Source organism: Rhizopus delemar, genomic scaffold (assembly GCF_000149305.1).
Source record: "Rhizopus delemar RA 99-880 supercont3.5 genomic scaffold, whole genome shotgun sequence".
Classification (NCBI taxonomy): domain Eukaryota; kingdom Fungi; phylum Mucoromycota; class Mucoromycetes; order Mucorales; family Rhizopodaceae; genus Rhizopus; species Rhizopus delemar.
The window spans coordinates 2089703-2111672 of record NW_027137831.1 but is presented as its reverse complement, the minus strand read 5'-3'; the positions used below and the strand labels follow the sequence as shown (position 1 = coordinate 2111672).

Genomic DNA, 21970 nt, shown 5'->3' with positions numbered 1-21970 from the left:
GGATGATCAGCAGGAATGTGCCATTCGTAATCGTAGCGTTCACCTGTGGACACAAACTGTCCTGGCAGACGGTGTTTTGAACAGGGCTCGGTCGTGTGTGGAAATAGACTGTGTGGGTATCGTGCTCGGTTCAAGAAGGTGATGCGGATCTTGTCTCCTGCCTCTGCTCGAATGACAGGACCCAAGATGCCCAAGGAGGCATCATGTGGGATCGGCACACTGAATGTCTCGTCTGTGTACTGTCGATAAAATGCCTTTTGATAGACTGTGCCAAGGCGTGTTTCGCTTGGTAATAGGTCGTCGTCCAGAGACTGGTTCAGATAATTATTCCATCGTAAGGGAACATAGTCCCATATCTCTTCTTCGGCTGCAATAAAATATTCTCGAACGGTTGTATTAATAGGTGCTGCTAAACTAAATAATGGAAGTAGTAGGAAAACGAGGAGAGCATAAAAGGTCATACGATATTAAGAAAGTAAAAAAAAAAAAAAAAAAAAAATTAAAAAAAAAGAGAGAGGACAGAAAGAAGGCTTTTAATACAAAATATAAAAAGTGACATGACTTTTTTTTTTTTTTTGAAAGCAAAAACTGACTTCGGGATGCTTTGCAGAATTTATTCCATGTAACCCTTCAATACATTGACTGCCAGTTCACCCAATTTTTCAATTGTATATCCACCTTCTTGAACAAACAAGACCGGCCTACCTTGAGCCGCAAGCTTGATCAACGCACCCATCTTTTTATAAGTCTCAGGATCCTTGAGTCCCTTCATGCCAGCAATCGGATCCTCATGCCAAGTATCCAATCCCAAGGAAACAACCACAGCTTCTGCATCAAATTTGACCAGATTCGGATTGGAAAGAGCAGCCTTCAGGGTATCCAAATAGAGAGTGTCAGTGGTCGTGTTGGGCGAAAGAGGTACGTTGAGATTATAGCCTGTGCCTAAGCCAGCCCCTCTTTCTTCATCAGACCCAGTAAAATAAGGATATTCTGGATAGGCATGAAGAGAGAGATAAAAGACAGAAGGGTCTTTATAGAATATTTCTTGTGTGCCATTGCCGTGATGATAGTCAACATCCACAATCAACACACGTTTACGTCCATTTTGTCTTATGAGCCTCGTATCCTTCATATCCTCAAGCGCATAATCTTGCAAGAATCGTGTGATGACAGCTGTATTGTTCACATAGCAGTATCCGGCTGCTAACGAATGAGACGCATGGTGTCCCGGAGGTCGACAGAGAGCATAGATGGCAGGCGCTGAAGTTTTCATGAGCTGATGAGCAGCAGTCAACCCAACTTGGGCTGATGCATAAATAGCTCGCCATGTGTCTATAATCTGTAAGTATCGATCGATGGCTGTGTTCTATTTACCTTTCATAAAAGCCACAGATAAATCAGCTGTATAATATCCTAATTTACCGCTTGAACTCTTATTTGCTGTCTTTTTAATTATCTCTTGGTCTATCGTCTTGTTGATGGAAGCAAACGTATCTGCCAAGCACGCATTCGCCGGACGTCCTTCCTCTATCCATTCTTGATAAATGTATTTTAAAAAGCTGATGTAGTCCTCTTTATGTACATTGAGGATAGGCTCAAGTGAATAGTCTCGAGCTTCAATCACTTCAAATTCCGAATGTTTATCAATCCATTCTTTAATACATATTAATCGTTTTGGGCTTTCTGCAAACAATTTAGATGGAAAATGAGCTCAAAAAATGATTTATTACCAACATAAGGCTTCCATTCTCCATTTGTTAGTTCCATAGCTGGATTGTGCAGCAGCTCATCTTCACTATAAACCACTTGCATCACTGAAAAGCAAGAAAGAAAGAAGAAAATAATAATAATAAAACGTAACCTAAAAAAATGGGGAAAAAGAAGGTGATACAAGATGGCATTCCCTCATATGATTAGAATGTCTGTGTATCAGTATGGCCAGTAAAGGACTCTTGGTAATTGATCGATAAAGAAAGATACTATCGGTATTTGTGAACTGTAATAGTTGAAAAAAAGAAGAGACAAATGGATGACATGATCTTTTTTGTATCTATTAGTGTACAACACGTATATTATCTAGTCTTTATCCCACGCTCTTTAATCAATACATCTTTATTTCAAAAAGTAACTTTTGAACTGTATTGATCTACTCATTTGTATATGCATTCTGGGTTGAATCCAATAAGGTCACTGTTGTCTGTGTGGAGACAATTCTCTGTGATTTGATAATATAACGCTAGCTTGATAAACAAAACATGACAGTAACAAGTTCTTTCTCTGATTGATAATTCATGTTTCAAATACTGTTCCATTGACCTTTTTTACTCTTGATCCAGGCGAACAAATGTGAAATACACCCTGCGCTCAAATGGAACTTTATAAATTTGCGAACTCTAATCTTGCTTTTGCTTTACTCATACTTTAACCGGCAAATAATGTTAAGCTTGCGTTAAGTAAAAATAAATTGGTTTTATGCAGTGGTAGGCTACCTTTGATAAAAGTTTAGTATCGGCTTTTTCCTTTAACATTACGGAATTCACCATCCAATTTATGGCCTTTGAGATATATTTCTCATCTTTTGGCTTTAAAGTTTGCAACTGTTGACAAAATTAGAGCGTCTGACAAGCGTGTTATTTATTTAACAACAAAAGTACACCGAGATGAATAATTTGTTCAAGTGAATAGATAATGTGTAGAGTGATTTAAGCTGAATAATAGTAGGAAAAATTCTTGTGTATCCAGGACATCCATAGCATCGTAAAGAAACTGAAGCTAATGTTTGGTTCGGGTAAACACTTGGTCTTTGACTTCAATAGCATTGGATAGATGAAAACAGAGTCTTTTCTTTTTCTTTATAACGACTGGTGTTGGCTGCCTTAAAGAAAGGCTAACAACGTCCTTTCTATATATTTCAACAAGGATTGACATAGATATATCCATTTAAGTATTGGCAGATATACCACAAAAGTTCTTCTGATATGAATTAAAGTCTGCTTCATCAATAAAAACACAATTCTTCACATGGTCGAAATCGCCTAAGGCCCTTCCATTTTAGCACCTTATAAAGCCACAGAGATCAATGTAACTTTCCAAACATCAGTGTGGATAGTAGAAGCTCTCTGAAAAAAAAAAAAAAAAAAAAAAAAAAAACAAAAGCGATGGCTCCAAACTCAAGGCTTGCTCGTGTCTAAAACAACCGGCTGTTTTGAATATACATCAGTCACTGTTTACACTGCCCACTCTACAGAGATAAGCAAGCTTCCCACTCCCGGCTGGATGGTTCATTACCATAGCAGCTAGAAATTTCTTCGTCGAAAGGGCAGGGTTCGTGCGTATGTATCGTAACATTTTTCTACAGAATGTGCACAAATTAAACCTTTGACTTATCTCTATAAGTGACGTTCGTTATCGCAATAAGAGTTTTCCAATTCTAAGAATGGTCCCAGTATTAACAACTCGGTTACAGAGTATGATGAAAACTAGATTTGTTAATGAGGGTAAAGCTACATCTTGTCATACTGATGTTGACTAGAACAATTGATTTTACTACTAATAAATTCAAACATAGTTTATTTTGTGGGAACAAAAGTAATTTTTAAATGTATAAAAGGAAAAGACTTTTGTTTGTATCTTTATGGGATTCTTAGCCATTCTATCGTCGATACCTATCTCATCAGCATATTTTCGATCTAAGCAGACTTACAGGTTTAGTGGAAAATTTAGCCCCAGAACTCTCTACGGTAGGTCGATGTAGCAATTCCATTCTGGTCATAATAGTTAACGATACCATAACTGTGTATATAAATTACTCAATTTAACTCATGTAAGAGTGATATCAAAAATATAATTATACATCAAGTCTAATATAGGAAGGCTGATAAAAATATATACTTGATAACAGCAACAATAATACTATTAATAAGTATTATAAATTATGATTCTATAATTGAAGTTTAGGCTCCAATTACGACTTCACAACAACATATTACGCTATCGCTGATAAAGATATTTTATTTTGGGCTTCCTGGCAAACTTTGAGGGCCTTGGCTGTTAAGAAGCTGCGAGTGCTTATTTTCTGTTAATCTGATGATCATAGGATCAACAAGACTTCGTAAAGAAGTTATTGATAGCATTGATTTGTAGCTCATCATTCGTAATGCGTCCTTGTGGCTGCTTTCAAGCACTTTGATAGTTTTTATATTTTCTTGAAGGGCAGCCTAATTAAACCTTAATATGCTAAATAACTATTATAATTTGTAAATGTACATACCACAAGGTCAAGGTAAAGTAATACAAATGGAAGGAGTTCCACGACTTTTTTTTGGGAACGCCTTTGGTATTTCTGCTCGGGGTTCTTTACACATAACGTAAATACCTTTTTGGGGTATCGACATTGTCCACCATCGCACGGTCGTACCTACAGTATCTCGATATCAGTAATGTTAAAATTTTAAAATGCACAATTTACTTACCGTGCACGTGAATGAAATGTAGTTTCAATTTCTTGAGTACTTCAAACGGCGCATATTGGTACTTGTCGGAGAGGGTCTTTATCATTGCTAAGAGCAAACCCAGCGGTAGAGGGGTACTAGATTAACTTTAATAGGTCGGAGCTAAATATTTAATACCTTTTATGAGGATGTCACTTTGTGGTCCCTTTTAACATTTGGGACGAATATTTTCGTCTTCTGCTTCTGACGACAAACCAGCTACAAAAAGCCTTTTTTCCATCTGGAATTTCCTCAGTCTATCTGTTGCCTTCTGCCTGTCTCTCCAGCTATAGTGGTTGGATATACATTACTGGCTGTATGGCGCACTATCTGGCAGCTGATTTTCAACAATCAACCTTTTGCTCCGTCCATTGTTATTCAAAGCGCCCGCAGGCTCATCCGACAGGCTTACCGAGAAGAACTCTTTCTTCAAGGTTGCGCTCACCGTGCCTTACCTCTTTTCTCATTGAATCAGTCTAGATCACTATTGACAGCTTTTCTTACCCATTCACATCTCAACCAAATCAACAACAACAAAGAAAAAGAAAAAAAAAATATGTTTATATATTATTGCATATACTTTTAACATTGAAAAACCCAAATACAATTAACGTGACTTGATTATATCGTCACATCAATAAACTTGAGCTTTGCCTCCTTAAAAAAATTTTTTTTTGGGTTACGTCATACCTTTTGGAAACAAGACCCCCCAAAAAAAAGTATTTTTTGCCTTTTTTTTTTTTTTAAAGATGCACCTTTAATACTTGTGTCATTATACGGCTAGTTGCAGACGTGCCTACTAGGTTTCTCGGATTAGAAATATGATTGTGGAATTGTTAGCATTTGGGATCTGGGGGATTTCTCTATCATACGGCTAGTTGCAGACGTACCTACTAGGTTTCTCGGATTAGAAATATAATGATGGGATTGTTAGCACCTGGGGGTCTGGGGGACTTTTCTTACTGTCCGGCTAGTTGCAGACGCTGCCTCTACAGGGCTTCTCGGATTAGAAAGATATTAGGAAAAGTATCTGGTGCTGACTTCTCTAGTATAAAGCTATCATACGGCTAGTTGCAGAAGTTGCCTCTACTGGGTTTCTCGGATTAGAAATATGATAGTGAAAAGGATCAGCATTTTGGGGTCTGGGGTTGGGAATAGACTGTCTCTACCTTCTCGTGGTTATTCCTGTGAGTAGGAGCTTATTGCTTTGAAACCAAACGAGACTTTATGCATAATTTATGAAGTATTTTAAAATATAAACGCTTTTACATATTGTTAAATAAAGTAAGACTTAATTTTTTTAAAACTAAGACAAGCTTGATTATCTTTATTAAGGAACAAAAGCTTTACTTACATGAAGGCGGCAGATTTGCGGTAAAAAGAGTAAGCCAAAGATGGTACAATATCAGAACTATTAGCAATGAGCTCGGTATTTTTTCTTTTTCTGTCATTCATAGTTTTATGAGCCATCTTCATTGCTTGTTTGCCCTTCCACGTGATCTCCAGAAGGGGCAAGAAGTCAGTAGCCATAGTCTCAATAGAGGATGGGAACTCAAACCTGGCAGTTTTTGTGATTCGTGTAATATGTTGGCCAACAGGGATATCCACAACCACAAGCTCCATACATAGACCTAAGAAGTGACTTACTAAATGTACTTTTATGTAATATGTTTAGCTTACCCATAACCAGAAATCCAACAGTCAAAAGGCTGTTTATTTTTTGAGAGTTCTTCTGCACTAATAAAGCCATCATATCTCGTAGTGTTTTAGGAAGTTTTATAAGACCATCGTTAAGATACTTGTCATCAGCTACCGTAACATCATTTTTACCAACTTCGCAAGAGCCATGTTCATCATAGCCTATCTTAAAAACAATGTCAAGCTTGGCACCGATAGCTTTTCTTGACCGTTTCTCTCTTGCTTCCAATCCTCTATGTTCATTTCTGGCTAAAGCAACAGCCCCACTTGCTCTTTCCCCGAGTGATACCTTAGTTCCTTTGTTTTTGAATGCTCTATATAGAAAGGGCCATATGTCATGTAGTAAATCAGCCTCTGAGAAGTCATTCAGCTCGAGTACATCATTCTCTAGGAAAAGCTCTGATATCCTGACTATACTTTCTCTCATCCACTTCTTGTCAAATTCGTGGACAGGATCATGTTTTAGGCTATCTGCAAAGAAGTATAATTCTTTGGCAGTCGTCCATTTTTGATCGTAGCTATTCAAGTATTCTTTAAGATCATCAGGAATATTGGGCAATTGTGGTGCTCTATGCTGTCTGATTTCATTCAACTCTGCTACTGTGAAATACTGCTTCCAAATTAAATCATCTGGATCAAGTATCAGCGAGTGTACTGGGTGTTCGTATATTGACTCTTCAGCTAATTTTTTCATTTGATCGTCAACAACCTTTCCTGTAGACAACTTCCAATTGCCAGAAGTGGGAATGCTATTGTACAGATCGATAACATGCTCTTTTTCTAGTTTGGTCAATTTGTAATTTGAGTTGGTTGATTTACTGGTTGATGAACATTCAGGATTTTCAAAGTTCAACGTATCAAAACAATCTTTGTTCGAGTCAAGAAGTCTGTAAGTCATCGCCTTAGCAGCAGCCTTGATCTTTCTTTTCCAATCACCTTTGTAAACGTTCAGGCTTTTTCCGTTATAGCTGTTCTCTATTAAATCTGATAGTTCTACAACTATGTCCCTTATCTCTGCTTCCTTTTTTTCATTGGCTACCTTTAAAATTGAAGTAGCAATTTCTATTGAAAAGATTAATTTTATCTTTGAGAAATCATGAAAAGACTACTCATCACATAGCAACGAACCATCTTTATATAACATTCTTTCACTCATTTTTATTTTATTTTAATACACCTCGAAATAATCGTTAGGAAAACAAAAAGATAGAATTGGAGCTTAAGGTTTTAAAACGCGAAACTCTTATCTTTTTTTTTTTTTTTTTTTGTAAATAAATAGTTTATTTTTATTTATAAAATATAATAGGAGTCACACGTCTGAGAGCGGTGTGAACCAAAAGAAACAGAATGTAAGCGATTGAACATGCTAGTCAAGGTCGAGCCTGCCCTTTTTGAGGGTGGCAAACTGCGACATAGCACGAGTGAGCAACTGTTTATCAATAAAAGGAAAGCCGTCAATAGTAAATCTCCAATAGGCACGCCAGATAACAGAGAGCACGCAGCAGCTGAGAGTCCAGAGATCAGTATTGTCAACAAAAGGAAACCGCTGAAAAGACCAGAGGATTGAGCATACATCATCTTGAGTGAAAGTGAGGTGTGGACTAAAGAAGTTGAATGCATCTATCCATACTCTCCATTTCCTGGGACAGCGCACGAAGAGGTGTTGTAGATCATTATTAGCAGAACAAAATTTACATTGTGAAGAGGTCAAACCGTCATCGAATTTTGAGAGAAGTGACTGACTAAAGAGTTTACGATGGAATAGACGATACCATAAAGACCGGCTTTCAGGCGAAATAGGCATTTTCCAAAAAAGTGACCACTTTGAAGTTGGTATTGGTGATATTGCCGATGATGGTAGAGATCGCTGTATTAGAGATAACCGAAATGGTTTAGGTTTGTAGCTGATCCATTGGGGCTGCGAACAAAAGGCATCGATGAACGTTGAATCATCTACTTCCCCCAATGGCTCATTTTGATTCAATATATGAGGCCGATAAGCTTATTGAGCTTGATGATACGATTATGGATATCTCGGCTTAACTTGGAAACCAGACGAGGAGAGGAAGGCTGGTCAGACGACAATAAAGGTCGTATACATCCAAAGTGGTGATCATACGTAAAAAATTGAGACACCTTGAGTTTTTTGTGTCGTGCTCGAGTGATCCAATAATCAGTAGGAATCATAGCGAATATAGCGGACAGGGGCAAGCGGAGAAGTGTGGCAGGAGTACACTTTGCTTGTTGTGTATCCGCATATCCAAAAGAATCAACCGCCTCATATATGTTTTGCATAAAGTTATTAGCGTGAGCAGCAGGACGTAATCGCAAAAGAGGGAAAAAGAGAGCCAGTCTTGTTCCAGTATTTCCTAAATGGAAACGACGTATGTGATCTAGCAATATAGGTTGACTACAAGACTGAGGGTGGTTGTCTTCCAGGACTTGACGAATCCAGCGTAACTGTAGGTTGTGTCGTTGAAATTGTGGATCCAAAAGACCTAACCCACCTAACTTTGGATCTAAACACAACTGCGTGTATTTGATCTTAGGTTTGCAGTTATGCCAGACAAACTGATAAATCACAGAATTGAGCCGTCGAAAGAAGGTAGTCGGTAAATGAACCATCCGCAGAACATACCACAATTTAGAAAGTATTAATGCATTCATGATGGTAACGCGTCCTTTGATAGAAAGTCTACGTTGAGAGTAGATAATACATTGAGATTTCACTGTCTGTAACAACTGTTGTTCTAGATAACGACGTTGATGAAAAGACTGAATCATGGGAAATCCAAGGTATCGAAGAGGACTAGGTGCAGAATGATCGTGCCAATTGGAAATACCTTGTGTTGCTAGAAAAGCAATCCACTCTGGGTAGGAGCGTCCATCCAAAGAAAATGCTTCAGTCTTGTGAATATTAACCTTAGCATTGGATGCAGACCCATAACGGTCTAAATGGTGGCGTAGACGACAGTAATCATCCGTAGATTGCAACAGGACACATACATCATCTGTATATGCAAGTACCTTTAAGGGGGAAGGTACGATGTTGGATGTTGTTGTAGCCGAGTTGCTCACAGATTGAAATTGGAAACCTTGAAAGGAAGAGTCTTGAAGGATATGTCGAAGAAACGGCTCCAGCGCAATGTTGAAAAGAAGAGGCGATAATGGATCGCCTTGTCGAAGACCCCGACGCTGATCAACTTTGTTGGTAAAATGTCCGTTAATATTGATTCTCACCGCATTTCCAAAGAAAAGATTCTCAAGAGAATGAACCAAAGATGGAGGAAAACCAAAGGCCAACATTACTTGACGCAAGTACATAGGGTGGACACGATCATAGGCCTTTTCTTGATCTAATAAGAGACCAATCTCAGGCCGTCTTTGAACATGAGCTTGTTCCATGAGTATGTTGAGAATCATGCCATTTTCAGCTATAAAGCGATCACCAAGAAAGCCAGTTTGATAACGATTGATAATTGTGTCCATAACGGATCTTATCCGTTGGTTTATAATGCGCGTGTAGATCTTTGCATCACAGTTGATCAAGGAGATTGGCCGCCAGTTTTTGAGGGTAGAGAGGTCCCCTTTCTTTGGCAGTAATCTTACACATAAATCTTGCCATGATGATGGAAAGGAACCAGCAGTTAAAGCCATGTTGTATACCTTGATAATAAGATCCTTTAACGGTGAGAACTGATAAATGAGATGCATGAAGACATAACCTAAACCATCCGAACCAGGACTACTTTGTCTTCTAATTAATTTCTTTGACTGTTCAATTATCTCCTCAATCGTAATTGGTGAGATGAGATAGCGACGATCATCTTCATTTAATTGTGGTAGATCTGCTATATCTTGCAGATAGCAATCAATGTCATGCTCATCCACAGGATCCACTGAATAAAGTTCTTGGTAGAATGCTTGACTAACCTCCATGAGTTGTGTACGAGAGGAAACAGTCAATCCAGATGTAGGGTCTTGCAAAAAAATTATGCTCTGTTCTACAGTTCGTACCTGGTGTATCCGCTTGAGATAACCGGCGGATTTCTCTCCATGTTCTCTCCAACGTATTCCCGCCTTTAATGCTGCAATATCTACCAACTCTTGTTGAAGAGATTCAATTTGTTGGTCCATAACAGGAAGATAATGTAAACGTATAGCTGTGGGTGGTCGACTGCGGAGAAAAGCATTGCTCTTGCGTTGCAAGGCCTTAATTGACTTCTTGCGCCAGTTGGTGTAGTTAATTGCATAGCGTTGAGTAAATTGCCGTATTTCAGATTTGATGTAGTCCCATTGTTCTTGTGCAATCATCGGAGTAGGCAAAGAAGGTACGATATCCGTGAGTCGTTGTTTTAGTTGTATGCGGTACTCTTTCTGTTGAGCCAAAATGGGGTTGGCACGCCAGAGACCAAAACCAGTGGGAGTTTGGCCTAGGTTAAGCGAAAGAGAGAGTAATTGATGATCAGTCCATGAAGAGTGTAGCCGATGTATATCTGTAGCTCTAAGCATTGGGCGCATCTGATTACTAATGAAAATGTAATCGATGGTAGAGTAGATCTCATCATTACGACGGAAAGTTGGGATATTACTATTATCTCCACTATGCATCACGTTATAAAAGGATTCTTTTAGATATGATACCCATTTTAGAGATGTTTGAGTTGACAAGTTAGGACGATGATAAGAATAACTGAAGTCGCCAAGGATAATGATCCGATTTGGGTCAATATCAGATACAGAAGTGAGAGCATCTAACACAGAATCAAAAAACTCTCTTCTGTCCTTACCTGTAGAAGCTGGAGCATAAACCACTAATACATGGAAAGGAGTATAAAAGTTCTGTGGATGACTGATTTTAGAAAGAATAATGCGTGGGTTCGACGGAATGAGGTTATTTGACAGCTGATAGTTGGAAGAAAAGGAAAGCAAGCCACAATGGCGAGTCCATAGAGACTGAGATGCTTGAAATTGTACATTGATGAAGTTTACATGGTCTGTGTTAGTGTGTGTTTCTTGAAAGGCCATTATATTGAAGTTTAAAGAGCGTAAGTAACGTATGAAATTGGATTATTTTTGGGTATCATGGGTCTTCACCAAACTGTTACAGTTCAATAAAGAAATATTGAATAATAGTTCTTTCGATCTATTATTCATTATTGCTTAGACTCAGTTAGAGCACCATCGATGTTGAGCACTGTGGTGTCGTGCTGCTGATCACTAGGGGTATATGTTTGTATTGATGATCCTAGATTATCTAAAGAGTCATGACGAAAGTTATATCCCGCTGGGGCGCCATTATGATGGCTATTCATGGCAGCCTGATGTTGAGACTGAGGAATGTTTTTGGTGGCTTGATCCACTATAACTATGTCTGTAGCAACATGTGGATTGTCGGTATTTCTAGCATTAATTTCCATTGGAGTATCATCTTGTGATTCAGCGGTTGTTGTGAAGATAGCTTTCAGGACTTCTTGAGTGGATACCAAGATAGAGTCCTCCTCAGTTGCTAGCAAGGTAGAGGAATGAATCCTTGGGTCATCACCAGATTCGTTCCGAATAGAACGTTTACGTTTCATAGTATTCGAAGTGAGAGGCTGGGAGGAAGTGGTAGGCATATTTATGTCACTAGAAGCTTGGCTCAACTGAACCTCAACTTGATCTACTCTGTCTTGTGGAGCAGTAGGAGTTTTTCTGGCCTTTTTAAATGGCTTATTCTTGCTTTTTGCGCATTCAGTAGCAATATGGCCACTAGCGCGACAGTTCCAACAAACACGGGATGAACGTTTCTTTGGACAATCAGAGACAGCATGTCCTTCAGCATGACAGTAGCGACAATAGGTGGGCATGTCACTCCACACAGCATAAAAGCCTTCATCTTCTGATTGATACCAAGGAAGATGGTGAGAAAGAGGAGAAAATCTGTTATCATTTTTTGGGACGCTTAGTATAGCATAGCCCGTACCCATATAGGTACCAGTGTGGGATTCTCGTAGGATCCCTAAATCAAGAGCGGAGCCATAAGGTTCCAAACTCATTTTCAATTGTTCCTTAAGAATGTCCTCTTTAAGAAAAGGAAGATTCGATAGTCGAAGTCGAACTAAAGGTACAGCTGGATCTAAGGCTCGACAAGGTAAAAGCCTAACTGCATCATTTTCAAAAGTAATGCCGTCTTTAAGAATGTGATCAATGGCGGGATCTGAGGGATCAAAGTTGATTTCAGCAATCTTTCGACTGCCTTCTTTAGTGGTTGCGACTGCGATTCGTGATGGAAATTGTTTCGCAATCAGGGCCATGAGCTGCACGGGCGATTCAGATCTATCGGTCATGTCCAGGAGGACACTACCTGGAGAACGTCCTGCTCTCCACACTTTAGAGTGAATAACTTTGTCTTGTTGACTGTTGTGAATGTCGTATTCGAAAGTAGCATTCATAAGTGATGTTCGCTTCCTAGCTACTACTTGTGACCAGGGCATATTTTTCAATTTGATAGGAGGCGCTGGTGCCTGTGGTTGCTGCGTGACTGCGTTGACCGACTGGTGAGATATTTTATCGGAAAGAACCATGACTGACTGTAATCTTCTTCCCACCTGTTTATTCCGCAATTACTTGAATTCAATCCAACGAATAAGATGCCTTAGATAGAAAGCCAGTTTGTTTTTTATTTTTTTTCCCCACACAATCATGTCATACGTGATACGCTTTTTCTTTAGAGTCGATAGAGGTCAGTATTTGATTTTGTAGTAAATCAACCTCGCTCTGGCAAAGGTCTTTTGAAATTAAAGATTTAATGATGGCTCGCTTGATTGGATAGTGTATAAATGATAAACCCCATGAGAAAGTTGAGAATCTCAAAGTTCCCAGAAGGATTGTGTCTGTTACTGTTCATTCTACGGGGTTTTATTACTGTTTATCAAAATGAACATTGGGTAAAAAGAAAGGCTGGTTTTATTTTTATTTTTTTCTCACCACATCGTTTTACCCCGCAAACAGAGTGCCTTCAGGTGATCTATTTTGCTTTTTTTTACTCAATCAACCTAAAATGGGATATTGTCAAATAATATAAACCGGGCTATAAAGAGCTTCTTTCCAAATTTATATAAAAAACCTCTTTTTTTTTTTTTCTTTATCATTCCTGCTTTACATGAGCGCACATATTCCGAGTTCACCTCCAGCATCTGAAACTGTAGGACTTTTTGTACAGGAATTAACGCCCATCGGAGGTAGTCTTGTTGGGTCCTTTTTTATTGGCCTTATACCTCTTTTGTTGGTGCTTGTTATGTTGGGTATATTCAAAATTCCTGCTCATTTTGCTTCTGCTTCTGGTCTCATTGTTTGGTAAGTTCTTACGGGGATCAAAACATTCAACTGATCCTTTGCTCTTTTTTCATGAAACAGTATATTTATTGCTATCTTTGCATGGCACATGCCAGCCCAACAAGCATTTGAATCAATTGGTAATGGGATCGTGTTTGCTAACTGGCCAATTATGTGGATCGTGGTGAATGCTATGTAAGCTAAGAAAAAGTCAAAATGCCGATTTAACAAGTCTTTCTAGGTTTATCTATAACACTGCTGTTTTTTCTGGCATCTTTGAATATTTCCGTAGATGGATGTTGACCTATACCCCTCCAGACAAACGTGTTATTTTGCTCATTATTGGATATAGCTTTGGTGCTCTTTTAGAAGGTTTTGTGTAAGGAAAAACAGGTGAAGATTGAATACTCATCTTTTCATGAATAGGTGTGGCTGGCTTTGGAACGCCTGGAGCTATTTGTTCATCACTGATGGTATCATTGGGGTAAAATATTTAACTCAGAGTAGACAATGAAAAATTCATATGCTAAAAATGTAGATTTGATCCACTGGACGCATTAACCTACACTTTAATTTTCGACACCACTCCGGTTGCCTTTGGTGCCTTAGGAATCCCCGTCACTACCCTCGCTACTATCACAGGTTTACCAGTCATGAAGTTGTCTGCCATGATGGGACGTCAACTTCCTCTTCTTAGTTTATTTTTGCCGCTTTATGCTTTAATCTTTTACGCAGGTGAGACCCCTTCTTTTTTCTCGTTCATAGCTGCATGAATTTAAGTCTGTGTTTTAGGTTTTACAGCTGGATTCCTTGAATGTTGGCCAGTTGCTCTTGTTGCTGGACTATCCTTTGCGGTCATTCAGGTATTAACACTAGATAAAAGTATAATTTCTATAAAATAACTTACCTTACTGATTTTTAACTTTAGGCGATTTTCGCAAATCTTGTGGGTCCAGAGCTTCCTGATCTGATTGCTGGCTTGGTCTCCCTTATTGCTCTCATTATCTTTGTTCAATTCTGGAAGCCAAAGTATAGACCTGAATACCATGCATTGCTTGTAGGAACACCATCCACTAGGCATGACGAAGAGAACAGTCAGGGTATGACATCAGTTTCTGATACAGAAAAAAACAATGATGTTACACATGAAGAAAATGCAACTTCTGAGAATGCGGGTGATCGACAGACGCTGGAGATTCAGAAACCTAACTTTAAGGAGACTTTGTTGGCTTGGAGTCCTTGGACCATTATAGTGGTTGTTGTTATCATGTAAAAAGTTCTTTTTTATCGTTAAAGGAAACTAACTCGCTTCATAGTTGGACTTTTGCCAAAGTGAATACTTATGGAAGAGTCCTAGTCCAATGGCCTCACCTCCATCAACAGGTTTATCTTACATTGTATGGAAAAAGATACGATGCTATTTGGACCTTTGAGCCACTAGCCACTGGCACAGCAATTCTTGTATCGGCAGTACCATTTTGTGCGCTTGTTTTGTGGAACGGTTCTCACCCAAAGGTATTCTGGATGGCTCTCAAAGAGACTGGAAAGCAGCTGTTTTTCCCTGTCCTTACGGTTTCCTTTATTATGGCCTTTGCTTATCTTTATAATTACTCTGGTATAGCGTACACAATCGGTTTGACCCTTTCTTCTGTTGGAAGAGCATTTCCGTTTTTATCTGCATGGTTAGGTTGGTTTGCATGCTTCTTGTCTGGAAGCGACACGTCTGCAAACTCATTATTTGGTAATCTTCAAGTAGTGGCAGCTAACCAAATCGGTTTATCTGCCATCTTGATGGCTGCTACGAATTCCAGTGGTGCAATCACATCCAAGATGATCTCACCCCAAAACTTGACGACAGGCGTGTCTACGATTGGATTGCAAGGTCAAGAAGGCAAAGTGCTGCGTCGTACTATCTTTCACTCTGTATTCATGGTTTGTCTAGTAGGCGCGATGGCTTGTGTACAACAGTATGGTATTCCAGGCATTATTCCACCTTGAAGGATTTGTAAATTGTATATTTCATTGTAATTTTATTAAATAAATGTAGCAAGTGACAATTGCTACAAATAATACTCTCAAGGGACAGACATGCATCCAAAAAAAATAGCCAAGTAAAAATATACAGTCAAATAAGTTTGTTACACGAACACCCAAAGATACTTCTTCACACGCACTTGTGAGATAACTTTTGAGAGTTAAAGGCTGCATGCCTCACCCTCTTTATGATCTTTGCACTTTATAAAATCAACATGTATAGACTTATGATATTTGTTTTATATTATTTTTTTGATTTCTATCATCTTATCTGTTCAAGACATGCAATTGGCTTATTCTTTCCAAAATTATGCACTTGCATCGACTCGCTAAATAAAGACAAGGTAAACATATACTTTTATTTAGTATACTTGCTTTGTAGATTCCCAAAAAAATACACTGCTATTTCATTAAGCCTTTTATGAGTCAAAAACGATACACCTTTTAGACACAAACAAACTGAGGACTGTGTATATTGTGAGAATGCATTGTAGCACAAAGTGCAAAAAGCAAATTATTTGACTCAGCTTAAATTTCCTGAAAATGGACTGCATATCATTTAAAAGCATAAAGTTTATTTCTAGTTTTATTTTTCATATTTCTCTTGCTCAACAGCTAAATGACGATCATTTCTCTTTCGGAATCCAATGACCCTCGCGCTAAAGCTGCCTTGGAACGGCTTTTACAGTTAAAAAGCCAATTAAATCTATCTTCTTCACCTATGTCTCGCCAAGCACCAAAGGATATGGCAAGAGAACGTGCTGCATGTGAATTCAACATTGAAGAACTTGCAAAGCTCTGGGCAGGCGGAGAAAAGAAGTATGAACTATTGGTAAGCATTCTCCTTTTTATACGGAGACCCAACAGTATATCTCAAACATTTTTTTTTTTTTGTTAGCAAAAGGCCTTTGAATTTATCAGATCCGATCCTGAATTAGTTATTCAGCCGCCGCGTAACTTTTTGGAGCTTTCAAGAGATGAAATGCGAGAGTTGTAAGGAAAAGAGATGGAATATGCCGCAATTGCTTTTTAAATTTTATTTTTATTGTAGTACAATGGGCCAGATCTATCGTGCGACACAAATCTTGAAGGATACCAAGGATAAGGATTTTGCGATGGAAATAATACGCGCTATTAACCTCTATTCTGAAAGCTTTTCAATGCGATTCTTTGTGCATTATGCACTATTCCGTAATGTTGTCAATATGCTGGGAAATGAGGAACAGCAAAGAAGATATATTGATGACATTGACAACTTTAGAATCTTTGGATGTTTTGCTATGGTAACTTAGCATCATCATTTTTATCCAACTTTTATTTACATCCCTTTTACTCCCTTTCACAGACAGAGCTGGGTCACAGTTCTGCTTTAAGAGACATGGAAACAACAGCCACTTATGATATTGCCACAGATGAGTTCATCCTTGACTCTCCCACCATCACGTCCACAAAATGGTGGATTGGCATGGCTGCTCAAACCGCTACACATGCAGTTGTCATTGCACAAACAGTCATTGATCATAAGCGTGTTGGCCTCAATTGGTTTGTTGTTCAACTTCGAAGCAAGTACACCGGAGAACTGGAGCCTAATGTTCAAATTGGCGATATTGGTCAAAAAGCGGGTCATGCCGGTGTAGACAATGGATGGATCCAGTTTCGACAAAAGCGGATTCCTCGCAAAGACATGCTGGCCAAATGGGTGGACTTGAATCATCATGGACACTATACACCGGCTCCGAACCCTGCGGTCATGTATGCTACCTTGATTCCCGAACGACTGGCGATGACAAACGTCACGACCCAGCTGATATCTCAAGCATTAACGATAGCCACACGTTATGGTATTGTCCGTCGTCAAGGTTCCAAAAATCAGCAAATCATGGATTATCAATCTCACTATGTTAAGCTCATTCCAGCCATAGCTTTCATGTACATGGTTCAATCGACTTCAGATGTCTTGAATGGCCAATTCAACATCTTGACCTCAGGCGGAAAGATGGATCCAGCAGATTACTTGAGACACATGGGGGACATGCACGCCATGTCAGCCTGTTTAAAGGGCCTCACTGGATGGTACGGATCCGAGATTTTAGAGACCTGCCGAAGAGGTTGTGGTGGTCATGCATACTCCGCATACAATGGTATTAGCCATTTAATTGGTGAATGGGGTGTCATGACAACTGGTGGTGGTGATAACGTTGTTCTCTTGCAGCAAGCAGCCCGGTATCTCTTACATCAACTTGAGCAGCAACTTGAGTTTGATGAGTATCCAAGCTTTAAGTTCAAAAGCTCTATTGATTATATTAAGGATTCTAAAAGGTACCTCAAGAACAAGACATGGTCAGTTTATCATGCTTCGGATGGTATAAAAGATTTCACTGTACTTCTTGAGGCAATGTACAGTATTTTAGTAAAGAGGGTAATGAGAAAAATAAATCTACATAATGCACTCTAACACATATGCAGATACTCACTCTTTTTCTTCTTTAGTTGCATTCTATTAGTATGTCTATCAAAAAAAGTACTGCGGAGGATGTTTTGCTTGAATGTGTAAGAGTTGCCGAAATGCACTGTGCTGTATTTATGTTTAGTGTGGGCGCTGAAAAATATGGTCATCCAACTGGTACTCCAAATATCGAACCAAGCGTGTTGGCCATAATGAAAAAGCTGACAGCTCTTTGGGGTTTCCATGTCTTGTATACATACAGTGATCAAGGATTCAAGGAGGAATATCTTACACCTGATCATATCAAGAGTATCGAAGAGACCTATATTGACATTTGTAAATCACTCCGAAGTCAAGTTATTGGCCTTACTGATGGCTTTGCTATACCTGATTTTGTAATCAAGGCACCTATTGCCAAGTATAATGGTGATATTTATGAAGGTAAGGAAAGAACTCTTTTGTTTATTATCGCTTATTCATTCTTTCTGAACGACGATTCTAGCATATTTTGATACGCTGCTTTCTGCCCCTAAAAGTACTGGTGTACCACCATACCATGCCAAGTATATAAAGCCATTAACTGAGCGAGAGAATCATGAAGTAAAGAAATAAATTGCATCAGTCTATAAAATAGTCTCTCAAGTTCACTTTTTAATTCTTGTACACGAATAGTGAGAAATTATGTATATCTATACAGAAGACTGTAAATAGCAAATTATCTGAGAGCGTGTGCATGTAACCCCTTTCTCATACTCCTTAACTCATTAAAGATTTGCCACTTGAAAGAAGCCTCCTGATCGCATATCGTCAAACATTGTACATTATCTGCAAACCTTTTTTTTGGTTTGTTGTAAATCTTTCAGGAGATAATGGAAAAAGCACCGTATTTATGAATATACAGCTCTCCTCTCTTTTCTTTCTTTCTTTACTCAAATAATGAAAGTGAGCGCAATCTTATTCGTGTTGTCTAGTTCTGTGACGTTTGTTTATTCACTGAGCTTGCCCAGCATTTCAGATTGCCCAGCATTACCCAAGCGCCCTTTATCTACTAGTGTCTTGGACTTGAGAGCAGATGACATTAAAGTGATTGTTGCACTTGGCGATAGGTATACATGGGTTTTTTAAACATGGCGATGCTTAATCAATTTATCATTCAGCGTCACAGCAGGCTTAGCCGCTGTAAATGTTCATACGGAATATGTCAGCCGAGAGCAATTTAAGGAGTATAGAGGACAAAGTTTACTGATGGGAGGAGTATTTGTTTTTTCTTCTGTGAAAATCTGAATGGATGTTCTAAAAGAATTTTATCTTTCTTTTAGGATCCCGATGCCCAAAGTTTAGCCAACTATTTGAAACATTATAGAGAAGACCTTATAGGTGCTTCTGTTGGTGTTGATGAAGCAAGATATTGTCCAGGTAAGTAATAAAGCTAGCGTTTTATTAAAAAAAAACTCATTTGTCTATTAGCGACCTTCTTTTGTCTTGACCCTTTGCATCAGTAATATACGTTGCTTACGATTTTTATGCCTTATCAACTTACTGTTTTGCTAACTAGTCCTTCAGTTGATCATTTGAATGCTGCACAGACTGGAGCAACCACCGCAGGTTTACCCGATCAAGTGAATTATGTACTCAAATATATTGGTCCCAGAACTCGATTGATAAATGAATGGAAGATGATCAATCTATACATAGGTTACAACGATATATCCTCTTTTTGTTTACCAGGAATGTCTCCAGAACATTATGGCAATGAAATATACAATAATCTCAAGAGACTTATCGATAATACTGATAATGCCTTTATTAATGTTTGTAAGAAAAGCATAGGAAAAAAAAAAGTACTGTATTCTTTTTTTGTTAAGTTTCTTATTCTTATAGTAACCATTGAACGTTACGATCAACTATTAATGAAAGTTAATGAGCATCCGGATTACGTGAAGCAATTTGCTGACAAGATGAATATACGCAATTACGAATGTGTATGCTGTGCTAATGGAGGCATTGAAAAGATAGGCGCTCAGGTTGAATTGTATAATGCGCAATTAGAGATTGCTGTGGATCGAATAAAACAATATATTGATGGAACTATAGTTGATCAACTTCTTGGACTTAATCGTCGAAATAAGATAGCAATAGTCCTTCAGCCATTGGATATGAATACAGCAACAGTACCTTATGATGCAACTAGGTAATATACATCATGCACACATGTACTATTATATTCTATGTATGTACTAATCAAAAAAATTGCAGTAATTTGGATGGGTTCCATCCTAATCTCAAAACATATAGATTTGCATCAAGGTTGCTTTGGCGACAGCTGTTTCTAAAAAAGAGTGACAAACTCAGAAATCAGGATTTTGATTCTGATGCTCCAGTCTATTGTCCAACGGCGGATGATAGAATTCAAAGCGAATAAAATGTATCAAAAATTATGTTTATCTTTAATGTGTTAAATTATACACTGTCTAAATCATTATTCTTTAAACGGAGAGGAAGAGCCAAGGTATGTACTGATCACGCTCGGTGGTGTGTCGATTAGTTTTGCCCGAATCGTTTCTTTTCCTAATTCTTTACTCGCTGCCCATCGATGACAACCACCAAAAGCGAAATAATAGTCACTTCCTTTATACACCACACGATGAACATCCTACAAGATATAAATCAGTCAACATTTTGTTGCTGTTCCCAGAGACTTACAATCGGCGTAAGCTCCTTTTCTCTTCCTGGGCTTTTCAATACATGTTTCATGTCTTCTACTTTCACTCGATCTAATTGGGATGGAATAGGTCTATTGATAACTGACATTGGTACATCAAATATCTAGTATTTATGCAAATTAATGATGTTTCCATAAAAATATATCCATTGTCTTTACCTTCTTGATATAATTACTATGGATTGAGAAGTTGTCTACGATTGATTTTGCTTTGCTGGGCATGGTGTTTGATATATTTCAAAAAAGAAATCCTCTGCTGTGTATTTTTTAAATTTCAGTAAACTTTTTAATCTGAATAAACTTCATTCAATTAATAAGCAGTTATTATCCAATCATTGACAAAGTTATGAAGACATTTCTCTTAAAACATGAACCAATCATATATAAAGTATTTTTACTGATTAGGGACATCAGATCCTCTTATCGGTTCAAGTAGCATTTAAATCACACAATAAATACGAAGAAAAAAAAAAGCTCTTGTATTCATGCATTGCAATGTTTTAACAAGTTAGTCATAAACAGAATTCAGTAAGCGATCGAGACACAAGGTCCTTTTCCTTAAGTGTTACAGGGTTTTTGGGAACATGACAGCATGTGTTTCTACTGCAGAAGTTTTCTTTTATCATTGAACCAAATTAATGCCATCTCTTATATTAGACAATTATGAAAGGGGAGAAGATAGAAGAAAATAAACATTTTATGTTTCTTCATCCATGAATTTGGCAAAAATCGAAATTTTATAAGAGTAAATTCCAGGCGCAATCATCGAATGTTTATACATTTTTAACAACACCTTTTCTTATTTTTACGAGAACAATAAGAAAAGATTAGAAGGAAAAAAAAAGGGAATCGAAATGAATATGTAAACTGATATAAAGAATACTAAAGCGTCTGCAATGTAAACACGTATTGTGTTTTTATAAATCAATATGGATGTTTAAATTCAAACGTAAAGTATTACATATCTTTAACTTTTTTTTTATTGTATGTTCCCATCATACCTTTCATATAACCACAGTCATTCTTTAATAAATACCTCTTGTTTTCATTTTGTTTCTTTTGCTTGTTTCTTTCACTTTATTTATTTTAAAAACAAAAGCTTATTATGCAAACTAAAGCTATTCTTTCTCTTGCTGTTGCTACTATTTTAGTTCAGGGTAAGTTCTACACGTAAAAAGAGCAAACCAAAAAAAAAAGTAAATTGTTCCTATCCATTACAACACATGCTTATTCACCTGCTGGCGCTGCTGCTGATAACGGTAT

General features: G+C 38.0%; 10 protein-coding genes across 10 annotated transcripts; 3 read left to right on the top strand and 7 right to left on the bottom strand.

Moving 5' to 3' along the window:
• Positions 1–613: 613 nt before the first annotated feature.
• On the bottom strand, positions 614–1812 carry RO3G_07571 (uncharacterized protein; the record flags this gene model as incomplete). Its single annotated transcript, XM_067662161.1, has 3 exons — positions 614–1332; positions 1375–1653; positions 1731–1812. The coding sequence occupies 3 exons, from the start codon at positions 1810–1812 to the stop codon at positions 614–616; spliced, it is 1080 nt and encodes a 359-aa protein (XP_067518262.1).
• Positions 1813–3719: 1907 nt separating this feature from the next.
• On the bottom strand, positions 3720–4557 carry RO3G_07570 (uncharacterized protein; the record flags this gene model as incomplete). The annotated part of the gene is made up of 4 exons (XM_067662160.1): positions 3720–3792; positions 3892–3912; positions 4376–4417; positions 4469–4557. The coding sequence occupies 4 exons, from the start codon at positions 4555–4557 to the stop codon at positions 3720–3722; spliced, it is 225 nt and encodes a 74-aa protein (XP_067518261.1).
• A 1283-nt stretch (positions 4558–5840) lies between these two features.
• Positions 5841–7344, bottom strand: RO3G_07569 (uncharacterized protein; the record flags this gene model as incomplete). The annotated part of the gene is made up of 3 exons (XM_067662159.1): positions 5841–6121; positions 6171–7250; positions 7341–7344. The coding sequence occupies 3 exons, from the start codon at positions 7342–7344 to the stop codon at positions 5841–5843; spliced, it is 1365 nt and encodes a 454-aa protein (XP_067518260.1).
• A 134-nt stretch (positions 7345–7478) lies between these two features.
• Positions 7479–7992, bottom strand: RO3G_07568 (uncharacterized protein; the record flags this gene model as incomplete). The annotated part of the gene is made up of 2 exons (XM_067662158.1): positions 7479–7789; positions 7884–7992. 2 exons carry the CDS (start codon positions 7990–7992, stop codon positions 7479–7481), a joined length of 420 nt encoding a protein of 139 aa, XP_067518259.1.
• A 176-nt stretch (positions 7993–8168) lies between these two features.
• RO3G_07567 (uncharacterized protein) lies at positions 8169–10700 on the bottom strand (the record flags this gene model as incomplete). The annotated part of the gene is made up of 1 exon (XM_067662157.1): positions 8169–10700. One exon carries the CDS (start codon positions 10698–10700, stop codon positions 8169–8171), a length of 2532 nt encoding a protein of 843 aa, XP_067518258.1.
• A 644-nt stretch (positions 10701–11344) lies between these two features.
• Positions 11345–12754, bottom strand: RO3G_07566 (uncharacterized protein; the record flags this gene model as incomplete). The annotated part of the gene is made up of 1 exon (XM_067662156.1): positions 11345–12754. One exon carries the CDS (start codon positions 12752–12754, stop codon positions 11345–11347), a length of 1410 nt encoding a protein of 469 aa, XP_067518257.1.
• A 1221-nt stretch (positions 12755–13975) lies between these two features.
• On the top strand, positions 13976–15503 carry RO3G_07565 (uncharacterized protein; the record flags this gene model as incomplete). The annotated part of the gene is made up of 5 exons (XM_067662155.1): positions 13976–13989; positions 14044–14240; positions 14298–14368; positions 14434–14774; positions 14822–15503. 5 exons carry the CDS (start codon positions 13976–13978, stop codon positions 15501–15503), a joined length of 1305 nt encoding a protein of 434 aa, XP_067518256.1.
• A 757-nt stretch (positions 15504–16260) lies between these two features.
• On the top strand, positions 16261–18597 carry RO3G_07564 (uncharacterized protein; the record flags this gene model as incomplete). The annotated part of the gene is made up of 6 exons (XM_067662154.1): positions 16261–16371; positions 16438–16532; positions 16591–16822; positions 16885–17949; positions 18030–18426; positions 18488–18597. The coding sequence occupies 6 exons, from the start codon at positions 16261–16263 to the stop codon at positions 18595–18597; spliced, it is 2010 nt and encodes a 669-aa protein (XP_067518255.1).
• A 324-nt stretch (positions 18598–18921) lies between these two features.
• Positions 18922–20180, top strand: RO3G_07563 (uncharacterized protein; the record flags this gene model as incomplete). The annotated part of the gene is made up of 6 exons (XM_067662153.1): positions 18922–19091; positions 19143–19164; positions 19305–19401; positions 19453–19483; positions 19541–19800; positions 19867–20180. 6 exons carry the CDS (start codon positions 18922–18924, stop codon positions 20178–20180), a joined length of 894 nt encoding a protein of 297 aa, XP_067518254.1.
• A 284-nt stretch (positions 20181–20464) lies between these two features.
• RO3G_07562 (uncharacterized protein) lies at positions 20465–20929 on the bottom strand (the record flags this gene model as incomplete). The annotated part of the gene is made up of 3 exons (XM_067662152.1): positions 20465–20638; positions 20689–20811; positions 20867–20929. 3 exons carry the CDS (start codon positions 20927–20929, stop codon positions 20465–20467), a joined length of 360 nt encoding a protein of 119 aa, XP_067518253.1.
• Positions 20930–21970: the final 1041 nt, after the last annotated feature.